This window comes from Stegodyphus dumicola, chromosome 1 (genome assembly GCF_044657685.1).
Source record: "Stegodyphus dumicola isolate Sdum_Otavi_A_Nest chromosome 1, ASM4465768v1".
Lineage (NCBI taxonomy): Eukaryota > Metazoa > Arthropoda > Arachnida > Araneae > Eresidae > Stegodyphus > Stegodyphus dumicola.
This window is the reverse complement of record NC_140768.1, coordinates 249,657,585-249,681,109: the sequence shown is the minus strand read 5'-3', so window position 1 is coordinate 249,681,109 and position 23,525 is coordinate 249,657,585. Positions and strand designations below refer to the sequence as shown.

At 32.5% G+C, this 23,525-nt stretch overlaps 1 protein-coding gene across 2 annotated transcripts in view; it reads left to right on the top strand.

Moving 5' to 3' along the window:
* The window catches only part of LOC118188933 (CUGBP Elav-like family member 4), a 495,200-nt gene that overhangs the window by 457,142 nt on the left and 14,533 nt on the right, over positions 1-23,525 (top strand). Inside the window, exon 3 of one of the 2 annotated variants that reach the window (XM_085827251.1) lies at positions 23,150-23,315. The exons of the other annotated variant lie outside the window; for it this stretch is intronic. Coding sequence (XP_085683377.1) covers positions 23,150-23,266 — 117 coding nt within the window. The 3' untranslated portion in view covers positions 23,267-23,315. The remainder of the gene's footprint in view (positions 1-23,149; positions 23,316-23,525) is intronic. 2 annotated transcript variants of the gene reach the window in all.

The window sequence follows — 23,525 nt, the reverse complement described above, 5'->3', positions numbered from 1 at the left end:
TGTGATAAACAATTCAAGTTGCATGTTATTGAAACTTTCATTATTTATTTCCAGCACCTACGTTGCAAAATAATTTCACTCATTATCAACAAATAAAATGCATATATTTTATGTTAACTAATAGTAAATTCAAAAATTTAGTTAAAGTCGGAATGCTGTATCGAGAAACGCTGTCTTGAAAACTAATAACAAGTATTACGAAGAACTATATGCTTTGAAATAATAACTTCAAATACACGCGGAAACAGCATTGAAAGTGATAAGTTCATTCCATTAATTATTATTGCTTCAAATAGTAAAGGTTTGAATAAAAACATCTGAATACGATATGTCTTAAATATTATATGTTTTTTCTTACATTTCTTTATTTTCTGGCCAGTCCTATTTTTTATCATACGGCCGGGCTTGTGCCGGCTAGGAGGATCGGGGGCTGTGCTCTTATGATAATGGTAGCAAGTGAATGCTCATAGGAATTCCGACAAAATACGTATTATAAAAATCATAATAAAACTGCGTGTTTATCCTTATTTTCTCATAATTTCTATTCTTATAGGGCATCAGTTAAAACATTTCACACTATTTCTTTTGAGGAAATAACTTATGATTACAATCCTATTGAAACATTGCATCATATTGGAAGCAGTATTTATGGATTATTTGCGTTTAAAAGAAATTATAATATTGTTGCGAAATGCCAGCTGCGGTGAGATAGCTTCCCCGCAAATCGGAGTTATGGGTGCCAGATTTGGCTCGAAATCCCCCATTTAGCTACAAAATTGACGATATGCAATAGACGAAGCGAGAACATTCTAGAACGCATTCTTTGCGGGTTCTCGGGAATATTCTCGAAGGCAGGCTAAAGCTATATATACCCTGCCTCTATGGGGAGACAGCAGTGTCTTGAGTTTAGAGATTAGCTTGAGAGGGATCGACTTAGTCGGAAGCTGTACTTTAGTGCTTTGCCGTGACTCTGTCTTCACCGTTATGACCTGAAGGCTGCGTTGCTGATTGTTTCAGCGCGTTTGTCGTAGTTTTTCGACGAGTGTAAACGTATCTTTGGAACTGTCCTGTATAATAATGCTGTGTTCTCTGCTTACCGGATACTGAATTGTGTTTTCTCATAAATTCTTCATCAACTGTTATCATCAATTACTCCAAATCCACGAACGCGTAGAACACAACAATATAAAAAAATTCTGAAAGATTAAATTTATACATTTTAAATTTAGTCTGACCGTTTTTAAGATTTTTAAATGAAACTACTTATTCGGCTGCAGAAAACTTATGTAACTACTGAATTGCAATTGCAATAAAATTTCTTACTTAAAATCTGGTTATTTGGAAGCAAAGTATTTAATAATTTTATTTGCATATTTGCACATTAAAGTGCATATTTTAAGTATTTATATCCATTTGATCTCGAAACGTTTAATCAAGAAATGCGACAGATTTTAAGATTATGGACGTTTAAGGTGAATGAATTTGTAATAAAGGTAATTACAAGACATAAAAAAATATTTTTGTCTAATATGTTTGCTTAGTTGAGGACATAAACACCATTCTGTTTTATATTAAAGAATAGAAACTGCTGACATCATTTTAACATGAATTTTGTTTCAGAATTCGCTTTTATTTTATGAAATCAGCTTTGATTTCTGGGTATTTTGATGACAGGCTGAAAAAATAAACTGTTAGCTTTCCGCATCTGTACTTTACATTAGTAAATGGGAATAACAAATTAATTAAATTTTAAATATTTTAAAATTTGCTGATATTAATACTGCAGCAAAAGAGTGCGCAATGTTTTTGTAATACACTGTCCTAGTAACGTATTATATACATTTTTTTTATATACACATTTTTGAAACTTTGATAGCTAATTTAGGTAAAGAGCAGAAGATATAGATGTTTTAAAAAGAGGAACACTTTATCAAATGTGTCCACTACGGGATATTCAAGAAAGAAGCTAAATAAGTCCAAAAGATTTCTGAAAGAGTTACTTTCAAGAAAGAGGGAATGAGAGAGGGTGGACAGCGAAAAAACGTAGATACTTCTTTTCCTTATGTTAGCCCATTTGTTTCTGAACTTTTCTTTATATTTTCCAGGCATCTCCTCTGTATCAGCGGACAAGAAAAAGAAAAACCTGAAATGGCGAGGGGGAGGTAGCAAAATATTCGGACAAGCAGTTGGGGGGGGGAGTATAAATAAAATGGGAAAATATCCAACTTTGAGCCCGCTGCTGAGTATGAATTCGATATCTGCTCCAGGCCAATATCTTATCCATAGAAAAGATAAAATGCAAGGAATAAGGGAATATTTGAAACTCTAGAGACTATTGGGCTTTGTTAAGGTATATGAAAGTTATAAGCTTGTAATCTTATTATATACATCTGATACTAAGATCCAAAAACATTTTAAAGATTTAAGTTATTAGAGAGAGGTAAAATATCATAAGTAGGAGATTTGTCCATAACTATGTTTTGTTCCTCTTTATCTTTCAACGTTCCTTTTACAATGTTTAAACATCTTCAGAAGTATATTTCTTAATTATCTGCATTTACTTATATCACTAACTGCTTAGCCATAACTATTATGAACAAGTTATCGTGATAAAAAATTTAAATTATAAAACTAAACAGATAAATAAATGAAAAGTACCAAGTGTATTCAGAAACAATCAGGCAAGGCGAATCAAACTCTGAAAATGATATAAATTCATTCTGCGTTTATTCCTTTTAATTCATTCGGCATATCAATGCTTATACCATGTTTAAAATATTCATTTTTTAATTGCTGCGTTTCTAGAATTCTAATCGAATTTTATGCTTTACGTGAAAATGTCTGCTGGTGAAAAGCGAAATTTCTGTTTAGATACCAGATATAGAAATAAAGAAAACGTTATTCTTGTGATTTCTTTAAATGAGGCAAGAAATCAAAATATCAAAATACTGTGACTTTTGATCTTGTTTCTAACACCTCTGAGCACTTTTTCTGTAGCCGATGCCCCAAGATTTCTCTTTTGTTAACTTGGCAGATTTATGTGTCAGACCTCCCCTTCTTTTTGTATCCTCCTACAAGGGAAACATCCCTTCACAACAAAGGACGCAGAATGCTCCCAGCGATTTTAATTGCTCTGTAATAGTGATATCCTTGAAGAACCTCACAAAGTGGAAAGTACACGTACTTACTTTCTGGCTTCCAGAATTCAGCTATTCTGCTAAACGTTAATAGCCGTCGTTCCAAATTCTCTTTCAGTTACGAACTGACTTGCTGACGCTTGCAAGCGTTACATTGAGAGAGTGTGAAAAGTAAGTTTCAAAATTTTTCCTTTATTCTACAAAAATGATCAGAACTAAAAAAAAAAATTATCTCAGATATCTAAAAGACGGATTTACAGCAGAATAATTCGGATTCGTCAGAAGATGAAGTAGCATTTAATTATGAAAAAAGCCTGTGTCGAATTTTCGCGCTAGCAAATATTCTTTAAGTTCCATTTCAAACTGTGATTCGGAATATGAACTTTTATGTCTCAAGAAAAACTGACTGATGACGATTACCAAAACGATTATCCCATTTTAAGGAATATTCCAAATATAGGACTAATAAATATTCCGTTAGACTTTATGTCCGTTGTGTGCTTAGGAGTAGTACAAAAATTGATTACTATTAGGATAGGCGGAGGCACCTTACAAGCACGATTACCACATAAAAATGTTGAACTAATTTTTTTTTTTTTAATGGCCAGTTTATAAAGCCTTATGTACCAACTGAATTTGCAAGAAAACCAAGGAACCAACTTTAAAAGAATTGAAACACTGGAACGCTACAGAATACCGTCAATTTTTACTGTACACTAGCCCACTTATTTTATTTATTTATTTTTTTAATTTAAGAAAAAGCTACATGATCATTTTTTACTACTTCATATTTCGATTAGAGTCTTATGCAAAATACAGAATCAGACGGCAATTCATGAATACGCACAGTCTCTATTAAAACTCTTCGTAGTAAATTTTGGACTTTATTATGAAAAACAGTATATTGCTCATAATAAAATATAAATTTTGGGCTTTATTATGAAAAACAGTATAATGTTCACGGAAGTAACATTAACTTCGCAATAAACAGTAGTATGTTCGGCAGCCTTCTTCACATTCATCTCACTCTAAATGATAAACTGGATAAGTCTCTTCAGTACTGGTAGTCTCTTTAAGTGTAAATCCCGGCGAAGAGAGTGTCTGTGTTGTTGTTTCGTATTTTTCTCTATGATTAATGTGAAAATGGAATATTTTCCCTTAGAAAGAGCTTTTACAAAGGCATATTGCACCTTAGGCTGATAAACCTGGCGTGATAAACCTCGTGCTAACTGATTGTTAAACAAATACCTCCTAAATTAATGCGTTATTCTTAAGTCTCAAAGAAGGTGTATTATTTTCCTTTAACATACGAAATCCTCGCTTTCCAAAGTTTACGGATAAAAAGATGTGAAAGCATCTAGAAGCAACCCTTTGAAAGTGTAGTCGCTGCTTTTGTGTGTGTGAGTGCTGAATGCTTTATATATATATATTATCTGAAATGTAAAAGTTTCAAACTTTTCCCAACTTTTATTAAAGAGTAAAGTAATTTAGTGCAAAAAAAATTGCATTCTATTCTCACGAATGCTGAGAGTCTTTAATTCATTACGCAAGTAATCTGGGTATACATACCAGAAATTTAGAAGGCTACTTACAAACCGAGTAGTTTTATTCTCTAAGCATATAATCCTGAGTACACAATATATAATATATATCAGATGCAAACTAATCTGCTTCCTGCGTTGAAGTTTTCTAGATTGCTTTCGAAGATTCCTGAAATATACATCAGTTACACTTAAATGGTGTAAATAAATATGCCTTATCGTTAGGAGATAATTGCCTAAGTCTAGCAGCTTTAGTTCACTACGCAACATTTATGTTATAGTAATTATCCTGATTATCGAGGTAAACGAAGTCACTTCGAGATGAAATATTTTCTGGGATACAAATATCTTACGGAGAAAAAGAGAACCAAATACTTCATGACCTAAATATCATTCGAACATATTTTAGGCAAGCAAAAAATTACTATATTTAACACCCACTTGAGGAAAAAAGACATGGCAGGGGAATAATAATTGCTTCGTTTATCCATTCCACAGAACCGGGTGCAAAAACTCCAGCGCTTGCTCTTTGCTCTTAGCTCTTATTAGCAGCGGGAAAATAAAAAGATCACGGACGAATCAGCAACCGAAACCAATATTGAAAGATGTGAAACCGCCGAAAATTTGGCAACATATCAAATTCCACTGCTCGCGTATCCCTTCACGTTTAAGCAGGGAATATAAAATGCATGGCTACCGATACTCAGCTACTAAGTTTCATGCATAATTTATGGACCTTTATATATATTCTGAAGGAAGAAAACGGCAAAAATGCAGTTGACTGTGCGCCCCAATCGATTGTAGGCGCTTCTCTGTTTTTGTTTACCCAAAGCGGAGATTGAGATTGGGGTGAAAATATGTGAAAAAAAAGTTAAGTTTGGGAGAGCGAATATTTTTTGAATAAAATATCAAAGAAATTCACTTTTGATCGTTTGTGGATTTGCTTTTTCCCTGTCGGAACTTTTAATACAAAGTGCGTGTGTTCTTGCGCCAGAGGGAGGATTCCAGAATTGAATGCGTCGGAATATTGGAGAAAACATTGCAGCATAATAGATTTTCTGGTTTAATGTTCTTAGAGTTTGGAGAAATATAATTTTACATGTTTTAGATTTTAGGTAGTTAAGTGAGTGATTATCGAAATATCAGGTTATAGTTTAATTCAATTTCATAAGCATCGACATTTTTTGAGTAATAAATTTATAATAATTCTGTCCTCATAGTTCTATGAGATTTTGGAATTTTGTGTTATTAAAAGTGTTTCAGTGCTTCCCCTTTTGCTTTATTGTTTCGTTTTGGCATCTTGAGGAATAAACACAAAACTGTAGAACCCCTTTATTTGGACTCTAATTACCCAGAACGTCAATTACAAGAATATCTTGTTTTGCCTTTTAAGACAAAAAAAAAAGTTATATTGAAGCCAAAAAAAAAAAAAGCTTAGCCAAAATCTTTTCTGACTTTAAAAGATGCATATTCGCACAACGATTTGTGAGAACAAAAAGGATTGGGGAATATTTTTACCTCTGTATTTCATATATTTGAATTAACTAAAAACAATCAAATGAAAAAGCAAAAGAAAACTCTAGCATGTAAAAAAAGCTAGCATTTTGTATAATTTTAAACTTATGTAGTTGAATATTTAAGCTCATTATTTAATTAATCTCTTTTATGAAGTTGAATTAAAAATAATCACTTTAAAATGTTGTATTAGTACTACGAACATGCGTGTAAAATTTCTAAAGCTCGAAAACATGTCTGCGATTTTATCATCATGCAATGTTTTATAGGGTTATATTTTTGCCACGATAAATTCTACAATGATATTTTAAAACTGCTAAGTTTTTGAACCGCTTTATTTTCTATCACAATGTTTCAAATACGATGTTTCAGAACTGCGATTTTTTTTCTTTCCCTCGATGTTTTGTGAGATAACATATTTCAGTTGCTTGGTTTTGGTTTTCTCCGTTTTTGTTTGTGATATTTTTTGCCACGATGTATTCTTCAAATACCTTCTACAAGATAAATTGGTCGGGGGGGGCAGATTTACTGGCCACTACGATTATCAGACGTGGCTCTCAATAATTTCTTTCGCTAAAGTTACCACATACCCTTCTGTTTAAGAAATAGGAGCCTCTGATACGGATTTTCATAGCAGCAGGATGTGTTCGCGAGAGACCAGATACTTTTTAACATACTCGCCGATCTACGATTCATAGACATATCGGAACATTTAGAACTGGAACCAATTTTGAACAATTTGCTTGAAACTGTAAACGTATCCCTGTACATCTAAAAATTCCCTTATTCGTAACTGTCAACTTTTTTCAATACCAGGTTGGCGTTTACGACGGGATATTTCAAAGTGAAAATGACTTTTTTTAAAGAAATTGTAAACGTATCGCTTAAGGTTTCCTTTTAATTAGTCATTTTTTACAATTATTATATGCAAAAATTATCAAATTTCGTTACTGATTTTCATATTTAGGTGCAACAAATTTAGTTTAGCTAAATTTAGCACTGTTCCGTCTAGATCACAATAACTTTTCATTAGAATGAAAAAATCGATAGTTTTTCATAAGTATTATTGTAATCTTTTCCTGAAGGGGAAGAAATATGAATTTTTCGAAACAGTCTGTACTTTGTTGGCACTATGCATCGAAATAAAAGGTTAATATAACTACAAATTTTATGATCAATTTCCGATGCATTTTAACAAACTTACAACAGTTGAAAAATACTCTTCATTACAAATTTTGTAAACCTGTATGATCTTTTAGCGATTTCTCTGAAAACTGGAGAGAATTTTGAGGCTTTCACTTGATTCTATCCAAGAAAACTTATAAGCGGTTTCTCCCACTTTCCTAGCGTCCTTCGTGGTGTAGTGGTTTTGCACGCTGAGCCGGTATTCCAGAGGTCCGTGGTTCGATTTCCGGCGAAGGCGGTTGCTATTTTTCATCTTTTCTGCTTCCAAAAATCCTAATGTCTCTACAGTGGCGCCCGAACTGAAAGGGTTCTGGATGATGATTCTCCACACCCAGAATTTGGCGACTAGGTTCCCTAAAACCCTAGTCGCCCTTTAAAAAGGGGAGTATATAAGGTGTTTCTCCCACTTTCCTAGCGTCCTTCGTGGTGTAGTGGTTCTGCACGCTGGGCCGGTATTCCAGAGGTCCGTGGTTCGATTCCCGGCGAAGGAGGTTGCTATTTTTCATCTTTCCTGCTTCCAAAAATCCTAATGTTTCTACAAACTTACAGCATGTACATTAATAGAAGTTCATATTAGTATTCAGTTAAAAGTTCAAGCGTTATTCATCATCATCATCATATATATATATAATTTATTTAGTGAAGAAATATTGATTATATTATCTTCTAAGATTAATTTTAATAGAATTATCTAAAAAGAGTGAATCTATAGTTAGTAAGTTTAATTCCGAAAATTGTTTTAAAGTAATTTGAATGTAAATTGTTAAAAATGTTTAACGGGGACTTGAATTAAATCATGAATAACAAAATTTCAATTGTAAAAAGAAATTAAATTATGCTGCTTATAGAATTGTTATTGTTTAAACAAAGCTCACCGACTCTCAAGCAGAGGAACACTGATGCTTCGAAATGAATAGTAAATAAAGCGACCAAATTTTGTTTTAAATTTTCAGTGGGGAACAAAGGAAAAATACATATCATTTGACGCATAAATTTATTGTTTTTAACAATTACTATTCTCATTATTCTCACTTTTTTCAGTTGCTCAAAAGTTACTCTTAAGGCCGCATCAGACATTCATACCATTTTGGAAGAACAACTCTAGAATAATTTTTATTCTTTGTCACATGATATGAAACAGCCAATCACCGCACATCGTATTGGGGTTACCATGTAAAGCGGAAACTAGTTCTCCATTACAAATGATGGCTGATGACTGGGGAATCGGTGCTGATAGCTGATTCGTTGTTGAAAAGAAACAATTTAGAATTATTTCTAAAAGAAAGGAAATAAATCGTGCCTCTTTGTGTCAGGGTTAAAGCAGGTAGAAAATTTGCTTGAAATAAGTGCTTGTCTAAAATAAATGGATGTATGATACCAGCTTTACACATGAAAAGAAACCTCGCGAATTCAAAGTAAAATTTTATCTTCTGTAAAGACGTTTGCTTTATAGAATGTCACTGAATACACCAATAATTATTTATGTTCTTACAAACATTACCCATTTTTATTGTTGGCTACCAACACAAGTTTTACAATAATTACTATCGAAACATACGTCATATACTGCGTTCATTAAAGTCCTGGCCTTTATTTTCATTTATTATTTCAAGTCGTTGGTCGTAGACATATACTTCCAGTTATGAAAACGATATAAATGAAGCAAATATTTATGTTTTGGCATTATTACATTTTAAAACAAAAATTGTAAAAATTATGAAATTTAACATTATATTCATTTTTTCGATTTTATATTTATTTTTAAGGATTTTTTTTTTATTCATTACAAAAATAAACTACAGAAGTTTTGACTCCCATACGACGAAAATTGACAGAGGTATTTAATTTAAAAGTTGGAGAGCATATTCAGAAGCAGTATATAATTTGAAGAGCTCAGTGTAATTTACCGCTTTACTTCTAATTAGTTGAAGTACCCGGTATTGTCCGGGCTTTACACAGAGTGAAGAGTAGAAGCTTTATTTAGTGAGAAGAAGGTAGGTTTTTCGAAATTCTATTTTCGAAGTATTCGCGAAAAGGTTATCGAGAGTACATTTAATTTCTGCTGTAAATATCCCACACTGTTCCGGAACGTTTAAAAAGATAACTAAAGAGCTAACTAACACCTTGCTATTTAATTGTTTTAGTAAGAACAATTCTATTATTCTATTCTATTCAATTAGTAGTAAGTTCTTGCTTTGTTATTGATACTGTCTTTTTTCGGAAAATTATTATCCGTTTCGGACTTAAATATTTGCGAAAATCTCATAGAGAGTTAATTCTGCTTTAAAGGTTCTACACTCTTCTGGAACATTCTACATTCTTCTCAACAGTAAACAAACATAGTGCCATCTAATTGTTTTAATAAGAACTGATAGCGGAAATGCAAACAGAACGACGTAAATCTAAGATGGTAACATGATATCAAAATTGAAACTATGTAGATTTCTTTGCTCCGCATGTAAGATTTTCACTGATAACGGGATCACAAAAATTGTAACATTAACCTAAGATGGGTAATATATACGCAGGATGAATGTCTTGGGTGCACCATTCTATTATATCCTGAGCGTGGAGCCTGTGAGGTGATTTTTTTATTTTTTTTTTTTCAAATCTTATGCAGACTCTGACCTTCCTCTTATTTTGAAGGTCACGTGCGATATTAAACCGGAAAAAGAGTATCAAGATCGGAATGAAACTGTAGACTTTTATGAATTACACATGCACAAAAAAAAAAAAAAAAAAAAAAAAAAAAAACCATTAAAAGTGTAATTTCACATTTCTAGTTAGTAAATAATAATAACTGAAATGAATCTGCGTTTGTTGTTCGGAAATGGCTAAGTCTTAACTAATAAGCAATAAAAGTTAAAGAAAAATTAAACGTTTTGAAATGGCTAAGTCTTAATTAATAAGCAATAAAAGTTAAAACAAAATTAAACATCTTACGCTTTGTTAAGCGATAAGACACTTAAGAATATTTTAATTTTGATATAGGCAACATTTTTCTTTTAAATCATTGAGGTTGTTTATTGAATTCGTAAGATAAATATGCTGCGTTTTGCTGAATGGAAACATATTTCTTATATGTCGTCAAGTTTCTAATTAAATTTGAAAAATGCAACATCTTACGCTTTGCAGAGTGGCAACATAAAGCTTCCAAATTGTAAAAAATGAGGGTGTATCCCATGAGTTTGTTTTTGAGAAATCTAATGCAGACAATTACCTTCTTCTTATTTTGAAACTCAAGTGAGGAAAATTTTATTAAGATTGGAATAAAAGTGTAGATTTCTGTGAAAAACAAACACACGGACACGCTTCCTCATTTATATACACTCCTATGCAAAATATAACAGGTAACAGAGAAAGAGATGTACCTTTCAACAGTTGGTTCTCGGAAGGCCCTTCCCAAAGCGTCTCAGACATGTTATATAGGCTTTAGGGCTGAAGATCTGGTTGAACAATCCGTGCGGCGAATATTCTCACTTTCCAAGTAATCGTCGACGAGCTGAACCCTACGTGGACGAGCACTGTCGTCCATTAAAAGAAACCCAGGATCAACTGCAGCCCTGAAAATTCGAACATAGTGTTCTAATTTTTCCTCTCTGTACCTCCTAGTAGTCAGAGAGTCTTTGTCAAACGCATGCAGGGTGTGCGGCCGTCCGACATATTGCCTGCTTAGACCATTACACCTCCACCGCCGTAATGATTCTGTTTTATGATGTGGGAGGGAGGGTATCACGTTCCAAGATCTCTCCAGATACAGGTAGGCCAAGAATACCTCCAGATACAGGTAGTCCAGGATTAATCTCGAATCATTTGTAAAATCACGGTGCTTCATTAAGTCCAATTTAAGGCGCATGTTGACTGTAGCATGTTAAATGCGCTCTCGCATGTGCATCACTAAACTTGACGCAAACAGAAGGTCTTCTGGTATACAGCTCAATGTTTTGAAACCTTTGGAGAGCTGAAACTCGCAATCCAATGGCAACAAACAATTCACATGAGAGCTGTGAAGCTGTAGCAGTCCTGTGACGTCACGCTGGAACAAAACTATGATCCGCATTCGTCGTTGTGGATCTTGGTAGAACTTGTCCAGGTCTTCTTGATATGGATTCAGTGTCCTGAAACTGTTTCCATAAATGCGCACGAAACTGGTCGTTGGACTGAGTTTGTAGACACCAGGCTCGTTATTGGCCTGACTCTAATTCTCTATCTCATTCTGTCAATTCTCCATCTCATTCCGTCATCTCTTTATTCGTGGCTACTCATTTTACCCGATAACTTACAAAATTTACCGAACTCTTACGAGGAACAGGGCGAATATCGTGAAAGAGTACGAGCTCACAAATCGCCGGAAACACCTCCGTACGCTTATATCCCTTCCACTATCACAGCTCCGCAAACAGACACGTGTGAGATTTCCAATATTTGCATAAGAATATACACAATTTTGAAATTCTGTTAATTCTGCGCAAGAGTGTAGATAAATGTCATTCTTCAGCGCATGTCCTCACAGACCTGTTTCACTTAACGTAGCCTAAAATAATTTCAAGTTTACATTCAAAATCTGATTAGTCTTCCATGTATTCGAAAAAGAAATTTTTAGTGCCATTGTCTCTTTTTCATTTAACCAAACCACATAAATTCAGTAACCTAAAGGAAGAAGGGATGAATTACTTCAACTGCTTACCGATCATAAGATTTATTTAGAAACCAAGTTCAGTTTTAGGTTAAGCACATTTTTAAGAACATAGTGCCACTAATAGTTATAAACTATATTTTATAGTAGTAAATGAAGAATACGCTTGTAGACTAACAATGGTGAATTTTGAAAACAAACTCAAAATAAAAATCTTATAATAAATTGTAAATTAAAATCCTTTGAGAATTCACTCATTTAAAGGGTACTTGCAAGATGCAGTTCATTACTTCAGAATGTAACTCGTTATCGTCGTCAAAATAAAAATACTTCGGAAGGGCATATCCTAGGAAAGAGCTTCTTCGAAACGGGTTTAGCCTGATCTTAATTTTGGAAACATCGTTGTAAATAGAGGAAGAAGATCCGGGCATTCTTTCATTACGTTTTACTGCAGGATTTGGATTCCAGTTTCCATATTTCGGCAACTCCGATCTTTTCTTTTCTCCTTTAATGAAACTTGAGAGTCGTAAAAAGAAAAAATCATTACGTCTAGACTGTTTGACCTAGTAAAACATTGAGGACCGATTGCTTTAGAAAAGGCCAATGCTCTTCTTAAGGTCAGGGTCAGTTGTTTTATTTAAGCTTTAAGAGATCAAAGTTTAGAAATAAAACAGCTGATGGCTGAGACAGTTTTCTCAAAACAAGAGACGGTGTAGTTGCTGGTTTGTATTTGTCTGCGTATAATATATAAATTCATTGCTTGAACTATTTTAGGGGCTATTTTCTTTTTATTAGCCATTTATAAGATTACTGTAAAATACCGTGAAGTTAAAAACATTGTTACTTAAGCCAAGTAAACCGAATTGCACAATTTTCATAATTATAAGCAACTAATTTTGAATCATCACTTTAAATTTTTCTTGATGTGAAATTATCTTCTTGAAAAGAAGAGTTGGTTCTTTATTTGTTTTATTTTGTTGTAGTGATGTCATATGCATGTTCGCATTTCTAATAATACGTAATATTTCAAGATTTGGTTGTGCATTAATTTACGGATATTTGCAAACAAGACTGTAAAACGTATTTCCGTCAAGTAGCACTATTTTCTATTTTCTAAAATGCAATTACTTTTAATCATTTAAGAAATAAATTCTGGAATAATTTTCAAACATAAGTTTTCTTCCAAACTGCATAGAAACTATAATTAGATCTGTATCTTAAGAAAAGAATAATCGGTATTCTTCTGTTATCGGGACCGGATTCAGAAATTGTATGTATATATGCATGTAAATATGGATTTATGTGTACATTGCATGCATGTATATATATATATATATATATATATGTATATATATATATATATGCAATACCCGATAACAGTCCGGTCCCGATAACAGAATAATAATCCTTGATTTTGGTTTTTGTTACTTTCATGTAAGTAACCCCAGAACAAGCAATGTAGTTCGCTTTTCTCTATAAAACGTTCAAAATATAGGCATAGTTATCCAGGCCCTAAAAATCTCTAATTTTCTCATGAATTAAAATTGCTAAAGATATACATAAAAGGAAAGTAGTATATTGCAGGATTTTCAGTTGATTTCTTTTTTTTACATTCATCAGGAATAATGAAAGGTAAGTAGTTTAGAAAAGCCATTTTAAAATTTTAAAATGAATGTTTGAATTAATAATAAGAGACCATATCCTAACACTTCAGAACTGCACACTGAACATAAAATGTTTAAGCTGGAATTAAATTTAATATAAGCTGTTATTAAAGTTGGGAAATTCTGCTGTAAAAAAGTGAGTGATTTGTATAATCAGTAAAACGGAATGACTTTCCTACTCAATGCACGGGGTAGAATATTTCCTGTTAAAAAACGCATACGGTGATTGTTCCATTTTTAAGCGATTTCGGCTATTCTGATTTTCCAATTATTTTTTATGGATGTTTGTCTAGGTTTACCTAAAAGACAAAGCATATTAATTTGCCTTGCAGGTGAAAAATCTAGAACAACATAGCTCATCCAATTCTGAAAACTCCATGTAAAATGCTATAAATAACGGCCCCAATCCTACTTAAAATTTAACGTTTTCTTCTATTTACGCACTGATATGTACTCTGTAGTTCGGTATGCCAAACAGAAAAATTTTCTTACTTTCATTAAAATAGTACAAGGTCCTCTGTCAGTGCCCTGATGTTACACGAAATAATGAAAGTACAGTTTAACGTTGCAGAATGCAAAGAACTCTGTAGTATTTTACTTCAGGATCTAACTTTTAAGCATGTCTTGCAGAATTCCCTTAGCTACATTATGTTTATTCTCTAAATCGTTTTCAGATGTCTTATTATCCCTATACTTTCTCTTCTTTACTTGATCACACAGATGTAAAAAGATCTATAGACGGCAATAATTCAGGACCAACAAAGTCTCGAGAGTTTTGAGTGACGTTTTTTGAAATTATGTCATTGGCACTACTGTTGTCGAGATATGTTCTAAGTCTTTCACTGATGATGGGTATTACTTCAATTACTACATTTCCTGCGATCACCTCTTTCTAATGTTGGCTTTTCAGGTTTTATGGCTTGGTTTAGATTATTTGATTATGGGAAAACACTCGAAGGCTATCTGACTAACTAAACGGGTGCCTTCGTGGAAAACTTCTTAAGAGAAATTGCCTCGTATGCGCCTTAAGCATGGGAAAAACAGAGTAAACACACATGCAGCCAGCCAATCACTGGGATTCGATCCCCGGAGTGAGCTACCAGTGTTCAGCGCCTTTACCGCTCCGCTGCTGGTGGGCTCCTTCAGGTTTTATAAACGTCCGCATACTCTTGAAAGTGATGCAAAGAAAATCAATTTTGAAAAGCATTTAAACTATTTTCACTGCAAGGTTTTATGTATATTAGCACATTATCATATTGTTTTTATATTTACTGCATTTCTAATTTCGTCGTCTCCCACTAGAATGAAAATTAGTTAATGTATTTCAAAACAGTTTATCATGTTAAGAGGCAGCTGTTGTCAGCCACTATTAACCTTATGTATGCTAGTTACTCTCAGCTTTTTTATCTACCTAAATGGGCTTTAGCAGTTTGCTAGTCGTGTTTGTTCGCGTGATTATAAGACCCGAATTAGAGCTTAAGGTAAGACTTTGCTTTGGAAATTGCATATGTTAACTGCTGCCGTTTTACTTCGACATTTATGCTCTGGAACATCTCTCAAGAGGTGGTGAATTGTTCTGTTAATTACACGAAACATTGTTAAGTTCTAATAAAATATTTAGTAACCTTCTGAGTTTATAGTTACTTTAACCATCTGATTTTATAGTTTGGTGTTACAAATGAATACATTTGAAACAGAAAAAAAAAAATCCGGTATGAATTTCCTGAATATTTCATTCCCAGATTAAAAATATTTATGGTAGTAAGAGTAATTTTTATCTGAATAATAACGGGAATGCATTAATAATACGTTTCTGAATACTAGTAAGATGTGTAATGAGGTTTCTTCTTTAGAATAATTAAGCTTTCAATTTTTTTCAACTTTCAAGGAAAAAAAAAATATTCGTATTACATGCTAATATAGCAAATTACAAGAATGAATGTAAATAAAATGTAAAAACGTACCAGTAAGAATCATGTGATTAATTATATTTTGGAATGTTTTCTGCGCTAAGATAAAAATAATAGATATGTACCACGATTTTGCTTTCAACTTAATAACTTAGTCCGATGTTACTAAGATTAATGATAACAAAAGACGCTCTATTTTTGATTAATGCTGTCTGCCTATAAACTTCATTCTTTTTAATCTTATGCAATTTGTGAATTAAAAATCGTGAAATACGACGAATGCAAATGTCAGCAAATGTAAAAGCGCGATCTTGATGCAACGTTTATAGAAATCATTCCTAATCTATTAACTAAATTATTTAAAAACTCTAATTTTTTTTATAAAATTAATATTGTCTATAGCACTGTTCTACGAATTTTACTGTCTATCGAATTTCCTTACGTATGTGTATTGAATGAATAAAAGATTATTACAGCATTAATGGGTAATTTATAAGTATATACTTTAAATGGAGCGAATAGTTCCCAAAGCATATATAAGCCGATTTCGACTAACGAAGTATACTAATGTTTGAGTTTCCATAGTTGTACCGCAGACTATGATTCTGAAGGCACTGTCATTTGAAGGCAGGTGAGGTAATCTGTATCTGAATTTGTAGTGCATCGTAGGTAACAGTATGAAAGATTTGTCTCAGGTACCAAAGATGGAAATATTAGCACTCTTGGAGTTATAACGGTTGCCAGAACCCCGATGATGATGAACGGTTTGAATACAGAAATTCTAGTTTGATACATGTTAGTCGACTAACATTACGACTGCAAGATAAGATATATTGTAGAATTTAGCTTACAGAGATCACTTAATCATATCCTATAATTCTCAACACATACAGGCTGTAATAAGCTTGACGGTCACATATTTGAGTTTACAGAATTTAGCAAAAATAATAACTTTCGTAATGCCTGGTGGAATGGAAATAGGAATGCGGAAAAAAGGGGATCACCAAAGCCATGGAGAATGAAAAAAATACTTTTTTCTTATCGTGGATATTTACAATAAATTGCGTCTGTTGTTTACAAGAATTATTTAAATGAAAGTCCACCAACTGCGTTACATGCATGCGAACAACGGCGAAATGATCGACGTACTCTCTGAATGAAATCCAGCATGTCTCGATTTTCGATAGCAGCGTTGCTAATTTTGCCCACATTGTCTTCAGACGAGTCAAATTGGATCTCCTAAACAATAAGTGTTTTCGTTGTAAAGCAAATATTATATTTTGCTGGTTGTTCATTCAAATAGTTCATGTTGTTGTTGTGACTAATCGCACTTATATGAAATCAAAGCAAGCCCACGAAATTCATCGGGACAAGATTATGCCAAGATTTCGCTTGTTATTGGAAGGAGGCTTCGACATCATACAGATGACAGAATCTGCTCATTTCCGCCTCCCAATTTCGAAGGAGAGCACCACGAAAGGTCGAGTCTGAGGGCCTCCAACCCCACTTCTACCACCAATCTCTCGAGAGGACATTCGACTTGCCGCATATTTTGAGCGCTCGCTGCCGCATAGACACTATACGTTTGCAAACATCCATGCCTTCTCCGAGATTCGACCCCGGGCCTTTCGGTGCGGTGGTCAGAGTCATTAACCATTATCCCAGTGGGCGACAAGCAATTCTTAAATGTATCAAACACTACTTCTTGTAAATATCCGTGACAGAAACGACTTTTTATTTCCCATATTCTCCGTATTTATGGGTTCGCATTTCACTAAGCATTATATTATAAAAGTTGTTACTTTTGCCATGTTCCCTTATGATTAAAGTTGCGAACATCAATTCTGTTGCATTATATGTAAAATATGAATAACTAAACTCTCGATATTTTATTTATCCTATATAATAAATTATACATTTTGAATTGTATGTAGTGTACAAAGTAGAACTGCTGATTTAATTTTCGAGATTTCAGCAAACAACGCAGGTTTTAGGCATTAAACCAGTGAAGTTTATTATTCTAAAAAAATTAGTTAATAAACCCGAGAAAAATGCCTTACTATCATTTCCCTTTCGGAAGTTGGATTTGTCCATGGGTTTCGATTTATATTCATTAGTCTGCACGAATGAAATTAATTTTTTAGGAATGTAAGGACTGTTACATGATATAAGTTTTTCTGTAATTTCTGTTTCAGAGAAAATACTTTAGATTATGTACACGAAAGTTATGTCGTGAAGCGGGACCATTTTTATGACGAATAGTTACACACTAAAGTACTTTTTTTTAATTCAGTATTTATATAATATATTATCATGTCATGACACACAGTTTAGTGCATTACTTGTGAGATATCTAGAACTGAAAAGCACGATAATATGTTGTAAAGTGTGTTAATACAGTAGTAGAAAAACTCAAATTAATCAAAGTAGTCTGGCATCTCGTGATGACATGAAAACTTATTTTCTACACGAACTTGCAATAAAATATCCTTGCCGTTAATAATACGTAACTATTCAGTTTATCTGTTATTCATTAGATTAATATTTATTTCATTCAGTGATATTTCTTATTTCTCCTTAATCCATTGTAATTATTAATGTAAATTCTGAATAATTTAAGGAAACAAGGAACACTTCAAAGAAATTCATTTGAGTATTGTTTGCGTAACGTATAAATTGCGCTACTAGCAGTTGCATAATTCATACAGTAGCATGGATATTTTATATTTAAATGTGTATGTACCTTCCTGTATGCTTATTTGTATAATTCATTTTTTTAACGATCTATCCTTATATTCTTTAATAATTAGCCAGACGGGTTGTTAATTTCGTTTCAATATGAACGGCGTTTCACTTTTCAAATTGTTGCCACCAAAAATTAGAGTCCTCTCTTATGTTTAAAGAAATTGAATAATGAAGAATATGCACGAATATATGTATGTTTCTCGCACTGAGAAAACACAACGATACCTAGAGGCATCAAATTTTGAACAATGTAGTAATCCTCTCGAATAGGGGCATCTGGAAACCTAGATTTGGAATTGGTTTAATTATCTCTTACATATTTTGTAACACTTTAACGAATTTTTAATTAAAATTCTAAACGATTTCAAAGCGAGCAATAGCAAAGCTGTACGGAAAAAAAATTATCTCCAGCGCGAGAGAGTGTGTATCGGAAATTCATAAGATACGCTCTTTTTAAATTGTTTTATGATATTGCTGTAATTGAATATAATGGTTTTGGTGCGAAGAACATGATATTTAATAAATGAAGGTAACAAAGAAAACTTTAAAAAACGCCTCTTTAAGAGTACTATGAATTCTGAAAGTTTTTTTTTTTTTTTTTTTTTTTTTTTTTTAATCCATCTACATTTTCAGAAGCGCCAATAGACAGGAAAAAATGACTATCAATTACTTCCTTTAAATAATACAAATAGCATTTCAAGTAAAACTTTTATAGGCCTACTGGAAAAATCTTGGAACAATGAAAATGATTGCTTATATGTTTGTCAAAGGCTAAGTACATAATACTGCATACTAAAAATTAAAATGCAATACATTTTTAAAAGTTGTATGCGAATAAAAGTTTGATAAGACTATCAAATTACCAACATTTCGTTTTGTTAAGTATTATCCTTTCCCTTCTAGTATTAATTTCGGATTTCGAAACCAATATAATGGCTATAATTATTTTTTGGATTATCTGATGATTATCTTTATGATTATAAAAATATGATATGACAGTTTATTGAATCTCCTTTTTTATATTTGTCTTTTCTTTAATAACTACCGGAAGTACCCGATGCCAGTAAAGTTAGATTGAAGGTGATGTATCTATCAACAGAGAGGACAACGATACCTCTATAATCTTTTTCTAATTATTGATCGTTGATGTAACAAAATCGGGTGAGGGTTTTTTCTTCTGGTATATGAGGTATTTCTATTAAAAGAAGAAAATTAACTTAAATACATTTTTATTGTAAAGCTGTGCGATGTACAATATTTTACCGGGAGCGAAAATGTACAAATTCTTTCCAGTTCTTACTCTTGAACATGCTACGTACCACTCACCATGTGAACAGAAAGGTATTCCAAGATGAAATACCATCAACTTGAAGCGATTGACCTTGAGCTTTACTGATAGACATTGCATAAGCAAGACGCACTGGAAACTGTGCGCAAGTACCCGATGCCAATTACGTTAGATTGAGAGTAACGTATTATTTTACTTATGACATCATTTGAAAATTCGTATAATAGCATATTAGGTCCTAAGGAATATGATGCATCATGGTACTGCATAAAAAATGCCAAAGAAGCAAAGTAATATTCAATACATGTACTGCAACTGACTACGTAATCATAGAATAATATGACATATGGATTGCCATTTGGGTCAGCAAAAATAAGACTATATACATCATTATTTTGAGCGATATGGAACACACATAAGAATTTCGATAGAAAAATAAACGAATTCTCTCTCATATCAGCAACAATGGCACGCAGCCATTGTTGCTGATATGAGAGAGAATTCGTTTATTTTTCTATCGAAATTTTTACCGCTATAATCTTAGAATCTTGATATAGTGCTTATATCAACAACAATGGCACGCAGCCATTGTTGCTGATATAAGCACTGTTGTCACTCGGAAAAATGAGGGCAAAAATTATCGTTTTAAGAGTTTTTAATTAATATCTTTAATTTTTTTTTTTTTTTTTTTTTGAAAAAAGTAGACGTCGACCTTTTCTAGGATCCAGAAAAGCACTGTTGTAGAAAGTTTGGTGACGATAGCTATAGTAGTGACTGAGTTATTAGCGAACAAACACACACACACTTCTTTATACATATAGATTTATCGGAAATCATTTTAACAATTTTGTATAAAATTTATAATTACCATTTGCACAGATAGTGTCGAAAATTTGCTCTTTAAAAACATAGATTCATTTAATAGTTTTTCAAATACTTTTTCTTAATGACATATCATAAATTATTTTATATTTTGTTATTAACAACAAACAATAACAATATCTTACGTTTTATTTCGAAAACAATTTTGAAATTAAATTAACTTAATGTATTTACATAAATTTACTATAAAGTGAAAATGATATTTTTTATTGTATCGCACTCATTATAATAATTTAGATATTTTTTTGGCAAGGCACAGTGCTATTACACGGTGGGCATTGTTTTGTCTTTTGATAGTTTAGAAACCGTAAATGAGTAAATATTAGTAAATAGGACAAATATATATTGTGATAGATTCTCTTAGAAGATCATTTCGTAGTCAGGACATGTAGATTAATACACTTTAAGTTAATTAAACGAAATTCAAGCAATGCGAATCGCAAACGTGAAGGAATTCTTTGCAAGGGAAGAAAAAACACTAGAGGAAAAAGTGCTGCAAAGAATAGCTCTCTTTAGTTGAGTTGTTACTTGCAGCCAAGTCAATAAACGATAAAAGGGGAGAAAAATCCAATAGCTTTGTTCGCGTCTTGTTAACAGCACCAAAAAACAAATATCGAACTAGTAATAAGGTCTTTTATGCGAACATTCTAAGAAGGAAGTGAGGGAACGATCGCTTCCTAAAAAGCGTCAAATAGAGAAGGGAAGTAGTCCAGAACGTGTGTTTACGGTGGGACTTTCAGAGATTGGGTGTGTGTAAGTACGTCTCTCGGCACAGAGAAGACGTCAAAGTAAAAAAAAAAAAAAAAAAAAAAACTTTTACCTGCACTGACCAGTTATGGATTATATAAAGAGGTAGTTCCACCTTTGCTGGTTTATGCTCTGGGGCGCTTTTTATCAAAACGATGGATATATAAGAATATTGAGGTTTCAAGGAGTAATAAAAGCACATTTTTTTCCACGTTCAATGCATTGGGAAAAAAGGAAACGATAACGGGCTTAGAAGGTATAAAATAAACTTAAATATTTATTGACAATAAGAAACCTATAATATAGAGATTACAAATGTGTGATGCTTGATAGAGAAACTGGTGACATAGAATTTAATGTACAATTTAAGCAGAACATGTAAGAGGTATTTTTTGAAACCATGAATTGTTTCTAAAATATTTCATTACAATTAGAACTTCGATGGATTGGCATACTAAAAACAATAATAATGAAGCATCACCAAACCTGTTTGCGCGAAAGTTTTTAAGTGTTGATTTTAAGTGAGATATCTTCAATAACTTTTGTAAAATATATGCTGAATGATATTTCCCCTAGTTTCTTTTCTTAAAAGTTAATATCCTTTTGGGGTGTTTTTCGTTGACTGTAAAATGGATTAATAGGGTTCTTTTCTAAAAGCAATGTGTTGTAAAAATTAATTAATATCTTCTAAAAGCAAGACGGCGTAAGAAAAAATTCGTCAAGCGGAATATACCTTTTTAAGAAAACCACAAAAACTGCATTATATTCGTATATGACAATTTGTTCATCTTTTGTACCTATTCATTTGAAAATAACAAACATTCTATAACACATGTATATATTTTATTAAAAGTCCAAGACATGTTACATCACTTAGTCCCAATGTGTTATTGTTACAGTTTTTTCCGAAATATGTATGGATTAGTGGAAAATATTAGTTTTTGCCCACCGTAAAATATGTGTGTTCAAAACATTTTTTATCTGCTGTAATAATAATCAGATCTCCACATGGAGGCTTTTAAGAAAGAATGCTCTTGTATTTTAATGTATGGTTTATATAAGCCATTAAATTTATAAGATATTTCTCCCTCCCTTCCGTATGCCTTCATAGTGTAACCGGAAGCATGCTCGACGTGCAGTCAGAAGACCTGGAATTGGAATCTCGGCTAGGGTACTGCGGATTTCTTTAATTTCCTGATTTTGAAAAATTCTAAATAATCCTACAGTGGCATCTGAACTGAAAGGTGTGGACGATAATTCGTCCCTAAAAGGATTTGGCAGGTGGGTCCTCTAATCCCTATAGGAGGAGTATATAAGATAGTTTATCCCGCTTTTCGTCGACGAAGCCATCATCAAGTTAACGATATCCCGCCAATTTTGTGAGACAGCCATTTACATCGATGTAAAATAGACTTTCCTCTGTAGTCTTATGTTTTCGGTAGAACCTCACTTTTCCGAACACTTTATGTTACATTATTCAAAATCTATAATAATACATTTTACTTTCTTTCTTTTTTTTTTCTCGCTGTAAATCAACATTTTGCATTTAATTATTTTAGCATTTAATATCATACAAGTTTCCAAATTTTCAACGGCAGGTGTCATCATCTATAACAGAAAATGACAATATATGATTTGAATCTGTTATATTTCAGCCCATTATTAGCCAAGAAATGAAATAATTTTAAATAAAATTTGATTTTAATTTTACAAACGCAAAATATTTTAAATGCTTAGCGTTCAGAATGTAACGTATAAAAAATGCTTTAATTTGGTTCTGCATTTAGGATTCTTTCAGTAAATACATGTTCAAAGTAGAAAGCAAATAAAATATTTCGAAAATATATCTGGATTCAAACTGTACTAACTATGTTTCTTTTCTTTTTTTTTTTTCCTTAGGTAAGTACATCACAGCTTTTCCATCAACGGATACTTCATTCACAGCTTTTTCATCAACGGATACATTTGAAACACAATGGATACATCGTTATTCGTGGAGAACGTAATTTATTGTAGTAATAAATCACTGTAAACAAAATCGGACATTTTAAAAGAGCTAAAAGGGGTGAGTGAATACTTGTATATTTTTTATTTAGTGTTAAATTTAATACCAAACATGTAGCGCAGTTAATTATTCAAAATAAATATATTTTAGCAGTAGAAGTACATTTTGCAGAAAGTCGCAACAAAGGTGTTTTCATAATATTTGCGAAATCCCAAAATCATATTTTAATGAAACACAGAATTCTGCTTTAGAGACCATTACTGAATCTTC